Here is a 7,672-nt window from a genome sequence, read left to right as displayed (position 1 = left end):
GGAGGAGGAGGAAGGGGAGGAGGAGGAGGAGGAAGGGGGAGGAGGAGGAAGGGGGGGAGGAGGAGGAAGGGGAGGAGGAGGAGGAGGAAGGGGGGAGGAGGAAGGGGGGAGGAGGAGGAAGGGGAGGAGGAGGAGGAGGAAGGGGGGAGGAGGAGGAAGGGGGGGAGGAGGAGGAAGGGGAGGAGGAGGAGGAGGAAGGGGGAGGAGGAGGAAGGGGGGAGGAGGAGGAAGGGGAGGAGGAGGAAGAAGGGGAGGAGGAGGAGGAAGATGGAAGGGGAGGAGGAGGAAGAAGTGGAGGAGGAGGAGGAGGAAGGGGGGAGGAGGAGGAAGGGGAGGAGGAGGAGGAAGAAGGGGAGGAGGAGGAGGAAGGGGAGGAGGAGGAAGAAGGGGAGGAGGAGGAGGAGGAAGAGGGGAGGAGGAGGAAGGGGGGAGGAGGAGGAAGGGGAGGAGGAGGAGGAAGAAGGGGAGGAGGAGGAGGAAGAAGGGGAGGAGGAGGAGGAAGATGGAAGGGGAGGAGGAGGAGGAAGGGGAGAAGGAGGAGGAAGGGGAGGAGGAGTAGGAAGAAGGGGAGGAGGAGGAGGAAGAAGGGGAGGAGGAGGAGGAAGATGGAAGGGGAGGAGGAGGAAGAAGAAGAAGGGGAGGAGGAGGAGGAGAAGAAGAGGAAAAAGGAGGGGGGCGGGGAGAGGGGGGGGGGTAGAAAGAAGAGGAGGAGGAGACGAAGAAGAAGAATAAGAAGGACGGTGATGAGGAGGAGGAGTAGAAGGAGAGGAAGAAGAAGAAAAAGGAGGAGGAGGAGGGGGAGAAGAAGAAGGGGAGGAGGAAGGGGGGAGGAGGAGGAAGGGGAGGAGGAGGAGGAGGAAGGGGGGAGGAGGAGGAAGGGGGGGAGGAGGAGGAAGGGGAGGAGGAGGAGGAGGAAGGGGGGAGGAGGAGGAAGGGGGGAGGAGGAGGAAGGGGAGGAGGAGAAGGAGGAAGGGGGGAGGAGGAGGAAGGGGGGGAGGAGGAGGAAGGGGAGGAGGAGGAGGAGGAAGGGGGGAGGAGGAGGAAGGGGGAGGAGGAAGGGGAGGAGGAGGAAGAAGGGGAGGAGGAGGAGGAAGATGGAAGGGGAGGAGGAGGAGGAAGGGGGGAGGAGGAGGAAGGGGGGAGGAGGAGGAAGGGGAGGAGGAGGAGGAAGGGGAGGAGGAGGAGGAGGAAGGGGAGGAGGAGGAGGAAGGGGAGGAGGAGGAGGAGGAAGGGGGGAGGAGGAGGAAGGGGAGGAGGAGGAGGAAGAAGGGGAGGAGGAGGAGGAAGATGGAAGGGGAGGAGGAGGAGGAAGGGGAGAAGGAGGAGGAAGGGGAGGAGGAGTAGGAAGAAGGGGAGGAGGAGGAGGAAGAAGGGGAGGAGGAGGAGGAAGATGGAAGGGGAGGAGGAGGAAGAAGAAGAAGGGGAGGAGGAGGAGGAGAAGAAGAGGAAAAAGGAGGGGGGCGGGGAGAGGGGGGGGGGGAGAAAGAAGAGGAGGAGGAGACGAAGAAGAAGGACGGTGATGAGGAGGAGGAGTAGAAGGAGAGGAAGAAGAAGAAAAAGGAGGAGGAGGAGGGGGAGAAGAAGAAGAAGAGGAAAAAGGAGGAGGAGGAGGGGGAGAAAGAGGAGGAGGTGAAGAAGAAGAAGAAGAAGAAGAAAAAGAAGGAGGAGGAGGAGGGGGAGAAAGAGAAGAAAAAGAAGAAGAAGGAGGAGGAGGAGGAGGAGCAGAAGGATATACTCGGTGTTAGCTGCATCAATTGAACAGACGAATGATGCGGCAGACCGGAGCGGTGCGCTGTTTCGTCTCAAAGCGTGCAAGCAAGCGGTGGTGTGTGACGGTCCATGACAGATCGGACAGACAGACAGCTTGGTTGTTAAACAAATCAGGTCACGTGGAACAGGACACAGGCTGGACAAGATCATTACATATATCTGAGTGTGTGTGTGTGTGTGTGTGGGTGGGTGGGTGGGTGTGCGCGCGCGCATACACACATAGATACAAACATATATGTATATATATATATATATATAGAGAGAGAGAGAGAGAGAGAGAGAGTGTTGTGTACGTGTGTGTGTGTGTGTGTGTGTGTGTGTGTGTGTGTGTGTGTGTGTGTGTGTTTCCTTCTTTGGCCAGTCCTACTTGAACTCATTTACCATTATAGCAATCACCACATCAAACACTTCCCAATTCCACAAAGTGTACTTGCAACCATTTAAGTTCCGTGGATGTTAAAGGTGTGTGTGTGTGAGAGAGAGCACGTGCGCGCGCACGTGTGCGTATGTGTGTGTATGCGTGCGTACATGCGCGCTTGCTTGTGTGTCTATGTGTGTGTGTGTGTGTGGATGTGTGCATGTAAATATGTCACTGTGTGTGCCTGCAAACGTGCTTTGTTGTCATCTGAGTAGCCAACTGAGTTGATGCCGATGGATAAAAAAAAAAAGAAAAAAAAAGAAAGAAAGAAATAAAAGAAAATAAAAAGGAGAGAGTTTCCATACAGAAATGAATATCAAACAGTATGAGTGCACTTGGTTCCAAATAATATATGACACTGCCAAGGAAGCAATGCAAAATGACTCAAAATTATAATTGTATTTGCCAAGAAACTAAACTAACTCAGTAAACAATCATTGAATCAACAACTGGACGCACACAGTACAGCCAGTCGGTCAGCCTCTAGTTCTCACCTGGTTTTGGCAGCAGCGGCCATGATGATGATGGCGGTGGTGACGGACACTTCTATTCCGGGTACATATCGATCGCTCAGCAGCAGCAGCAGCAAGTACCATATCCAGTCATGGGCACCTCAGTGAATCAAGCCACCGTGCCGACGCGGGCCGGGCTACCCTGCCTTGTTCAGCCTCCTAGTTCCTTTACCCAGGCACTACCACACACTTAGATCGATTTGGCTTCCTGCAATGAAGTGTGTCGTAGACCTGCTGAAAACACTCACGAAGACTTGTTTTGTTGGGCCAGAGACAAAAAAAACATCGAAACAAAACAAACTAGTAAAACAGTATTGTATTGCGTGTGATTTTTCAGTGTTAATTTTTGTTCTTAATTCAGTTCTACCTCAACTAAACAAGCCTATATCTTCTTCTTTTTATTTTAAAGAGTATTTTCAATAGCTCACTCAAGTTCGCTGACTCCGAAATTGAGTTCCACTGATACAGTACGTTTCTTTGTCATGGATCTTTTTTTCTTCTTCTCTCGAACAGTTCTTCCTGTTGACAATGGAGTATTCTAAGAAAGATGACAAAGAAACCCGGACTCATTTCAGCAATCGAGAAATTCCTAACACTTCTTCATTCAGTAAGCCAGGCTAAAGCTGGCAAGTTCAGTCCGGACCTGACTTGGCATATCCTTGGACTCAGTAGGAACTGCGCAACAGCCTATAGCGGTAATCATAATTCTGGTTCCTGAGGGAAGCTAGGCACACACTTGAAACGTCTATCGATGCGAGTCTTGTTACAAATCCATCCCACCTTTGTCGGGACAGACGCGAGAAGAGCGCACACTGACGTACGGATGAGAGGGGCCGCGTCGACATTCACTGACTGGCACACAATCGAACAGGACACAAATGATTTGTCTCGCGCGCGCGCGCGCGATCCAGCTAGCGTGGAAACCACGTCATCATATGCAAGCAAGCGAGAGAGAGAGGGGGCGGGGAACCAGAAAGAAAAAGTGAGTGTGAAACGTGTTTGCGTCTCCCGGGTGAATCAATAATCGTGCACACCTGTATGGGAAGGGAAGGGACAACTCATGTCTTTGTTGTTTCAAACTGGGAAAGGCCTGCATGGGTTTTTTCCCTTCCAATGCGTGCACTGCCGTGTTCTCTGTGACTGAAACTGAAATCTATGTCTGGTGTGTTAAGTAACTTTTTTTTTTCGGCACGTGATTCTCTCTCTCTCTCTCTCTCTCTGTGTTAGTGAGTGTGTGCCGTGTCAGTGTGTCAGTGTGTGTGTGTGTCACTGAGTGTGCAGTGCGCGCCGCGCGTGTGTGTGTCGGTGTATCGAGTGCCGGTGTGTGTGTGTGTGTGTGCGTGTGTGTGTGTGTGTGTGTGTGTGTGTGTGTGTGTGTGTGTGTGTGTGTCACACGGTGTGTGTGAGTGTGTGTGACGGTCGTGTGTGCCAGTGTGTGTGTGTGCCAGTGCGCGCGCGTGCATACGTATCAGTGTGTGATCGAGTGTGTATGTGTCAGTGTCAATGTGTGTGTGTGTGTGTGTGTGTGTGTTTGCAAACACGGCATGCCTAGTAGTACATTAGGTCATGGAACTGTATCATGTTAATTTCCGGTTCTTCTCCAGTCAGCTCAATCTATGTCTTATTTTTGTTTAAAAAAAAAAAAAAAAAAAAAGAAAAATGAAAATGAAAAACCTTTTGTTTTCTTATTTGTGTCATATATATAGTGCCACGGCTGTGATGTTGTGAATCGGAAATATGTGCGATTTTTTGCTTCTTTTTGCCGTTTTTGTTTTGTTTGGGTGGGGGGTTACTTTGTACTCGACTTTTTCAAAGGGGGGTTTTTGTTGTTCGTTTCAGTTTTTTGTTTCTTTTTTTTTTTTTTGTTTCTTTACTTTGTTTCTGATCTGTGTATTTTTTCTTATGTATACATATTATGCCAAAAACCATGCAGTGAATAAAAATGTTGAAACAACAACACACACGAACGGTTAAGTATATATATATATACAAAAAAATATATCAAAATCATACTATCTACATTAGTGCACGCGCACAAATCACTAATATATACCTCGGCATATAACATGCAAGGTTATAGTAAAGCCGCATCGCCGTACTGCATGCACCGGCTCCATGAAAATATGTCGGGGGTTAGATCAGTCCTTCGAGACCAAAAGGATGGACTGTCCTCAGTTTCGCCATCCAGAACTGTTCCCTCTTGAGCCTTGCTTCAGTGTTTATTCTTCGGATGCACTTCTTCAATGGCCATGACCTTTATGTTGTCCTGCGTGTTGCCAGGCTCGTGGAAATGCATGGCCGGGTGACCCATGTTCGCTTTGCTGAATTGTTCAAACCTATGTCAGACCTGTGCTGGTATATTCTTTCCCGAAGAGAAATCTGGGTCTCATCCACGTACTGCATGTGTGCACATGCAGATATCCAAGGAAAGAACATGTATTATGTTCCTGCTGTCACAGGTGAGTCTTTGTCTGATGTTAAATGACTCTTCTGTTTGTGAGCTTTTGAAGGTGCTGGATTCCACCAGGTGGTGTCTACAAGCAGCACATCGCGCTGTGCCTCTGTTACACCTGAAGCAGCCAGGGTCAGCCTCAGGTTCAGCGGCAGGCAGTGTTGAAGGCATCAATAGCGTTCTTATCGACCGGCAGGCTCTTTCCGCCAGAATAGGAGGTGTGGGCATAGCTTTCTGCATGCGCTCACTCCGCTGGTGTGGAGCTTTGGATGCAGCTCATGAAACCATGCCCGCAGTGGTGGGTTCGTCTGGATTGTACGTTACGACCATGGGTGTCCTGTTGTGCTTTGGTCTGTTGTGGTAGGTCAGTGTCTGCTGCCTTGGTGTCTTGCTGGCCCTAGCTCTTGCTTCTTTGATGTTGTCTGGCTTGTAACCTCTCTGTAAGAACTGACCCTCCATCTCATCACACCTGGTTTGGAACTGAGGTACAGTTGTCGGAACATAGGCGGCGGAGACAAGGAACTGTGCGTATGGAATGTTCAGTCATGGCGTGGGTGGCAGGATGACTTATGAAGATACGCATGTGCATCTGTTGGTTTGGTGAAGAGGTCTGTTTGCAGGTAGCCATTCTCAAGACGGATCAGAATATCCAGAAAGGAGATGCTGTCCAAGGAGCTGTGCGTGTGTGTGTGTGTGTGTGTGTGTGTGTGTGTGTGTGTGTGTGTGAACTATATAATTATTCTACACATACACACATACTCAGTAGCGCAAACACTGACACACACACCGGCACACAAACACACACTGACACACACACACACACATAATTGCATCGCTAGATCTCCTGTGCCCCTACGAAGACAGTACTGCACTTACTGGCGAGTCCACTAAGAGATATATATTCAAAACTATACATGTCTATGGGCCAGTCACTCACAGTAATTCGATTGACAAACAAACAAACAAACGTACCACTCATACGTTCAGTTGCACATCAGCCGATCTCGCAGTATTCGGCTGCCATTGGTTTTGGGCTGCACCATGCACTTATCTAAAAATAGGCCTTTTTGAGAACAGTTCATGGATTTTACCCCTTTAATGTTACCTTGTAACCACCGGGACTTATAATATATAGTATACATAATATATAAACGTCCATGCTTCTGTAACAGTGACTGGGCCTAAAAATAGATTGTCTGTGGGGGCTGTACTCACTAGAAACCATTCTATCTGGTGCTTGAATTCTAGTTGTTACAGCCACAGTTGAGAAAACTTGAACGGGTAATATCCACAGTTCTTCCCCTTAGTCCGGCCACTCCTCGATCTGTATGACTGACAAAGTGAACGTCCATGCCTTGTGAACACAACTCATTCCGTCTTGAGGGGGGTGCCGTGGACGCGGCAATGCCCGCATCATTACAGCTCTGCGCCGGTGAAGAGAAAGAATAACTTGAGATGGAAAAGCAACATGTGTTGCAGTTACCATGGTAATATATATCACTGAGTGTCATTTAACAACACCATTCAGTGAACTGAGATCTATATACACTTATTGACAAAGTTCATTATTTTTCCTGTTCTCATTTCTTTGGGATAATCGTCATCACCACTACAATGACACTGCAATGAGTTTCACATTAATTGATGATGACGATAGAAAATAAATTCTCATTAAAGTCAGGAATAGGGAGGGTCAGTGATAATTGTGCTTTGTCGACACATAATTACATTAATTAACAAGTCAGAATTATTTTTTTCAGCTTTTTGCTTTTGAATTTTTTTAGATTATTATCATTATCATTAGTATTATCATATAATTATACCCATTTAGTAAGAGAGGCATTTTCTGATCAGTGTTAACTCTGTCAAATTCAGTACCAGCACTTTTTGTTTTTTAAAGATCAGTCGGAGTTCTTTCTGTTCAGTTTCTACTCAACTGTTAAGACATAACATCTCGCACACACTCTCAGGTCAACCTAGCTCCTACCCACAATATTATCAAATGCGTTTTTGGTATCTCTGACTTGCTGTATGTCTGGTTTGAAGTGGGGGTTGGGGTATTTGTGAGGAGGACGACGCAATCAGTTCCGCCACACTGAACCGTAGATCAAGTTACTTGACTTGACTTGACTTGATCCACGGTTGAGACCGGTGGTCTGTTCGTGGCTCCTCTTTTTGAAAACTCAGTTATTTGGTGATCATCATGCGTGGCCAGCAAAAGACTGATTATAACTTTGGAACTTTGGTTCTTGCAGGCTGGGCAGGTGTCTCCAATGATTGTCCAGTCGACTCTTGAAGGCGTTGGTTGTTGGTGCTGTCACAACCTCCTCAAGGAGACCATTCCATGTCGCAACTATTCTGTGTGCGAAGTAGTTCCCTCGGAGATCCAGTCGGTGCCTGTCTTTCTGTAGCTTGAGGGAGTGTCCACGGAGCGTTCTCCCGCTTGCCAGTGTCAGTTTTGGTCTTTTGACTGTGTAGTAGCCATGTTTGAACTTGAACTGGAACCAGACGTTTTTGGCC

General features: G+C 48.4%; 1 protein-coding gene across 2 annotated transcripts in view; it reads right to left on the bottom strand.

The window, feature by feature from the left end:
- Positions 1–3,572, bottom strand: part of LOC143282008 (uncharacterized) — a 56,662-nt gene extending 53,090 nt beyond the window's left edge. Inside the window, exon 1 of one of the 2 annotated variants that reach the window (XM_076587400.1) lies at positions 2,683–3,572. In XM_076587400.1, coding sequence (XP_076443515.1) covers positions 2,683–2,705 — 23 coding nt within the window. In that variant the 5' untranslated portion in view covers positions 2,706–3,572. The remainder of the gene's footprint in view (positions 1–2,682) is intronic. The other variant, XM_076587399.1, reaches the window with a different exon arrangement.
- Positions 3,573–7,672: the final 4,100 nt, after the last annotated feature.

Source organism: Babylonia areolata, chromosome 5 (assembly GCF_041734735.1).
Source record: "Babylonia areolata isolate BAREFJ2019XMU chromosome 5, ASM4173473v1, whole genome shotgun sequence".
NCBI lineage: Eukaryota > Metazoa > Mollusca > Gastropoda > Neogastropoda > Buccinidae > Babylonia > Babylonia areolata.
The sequence above is the reverse complement of the archived record's forward strand: the minus strand, read 5'-3'. Positions and strand labels throughout refer to the sequence as shown.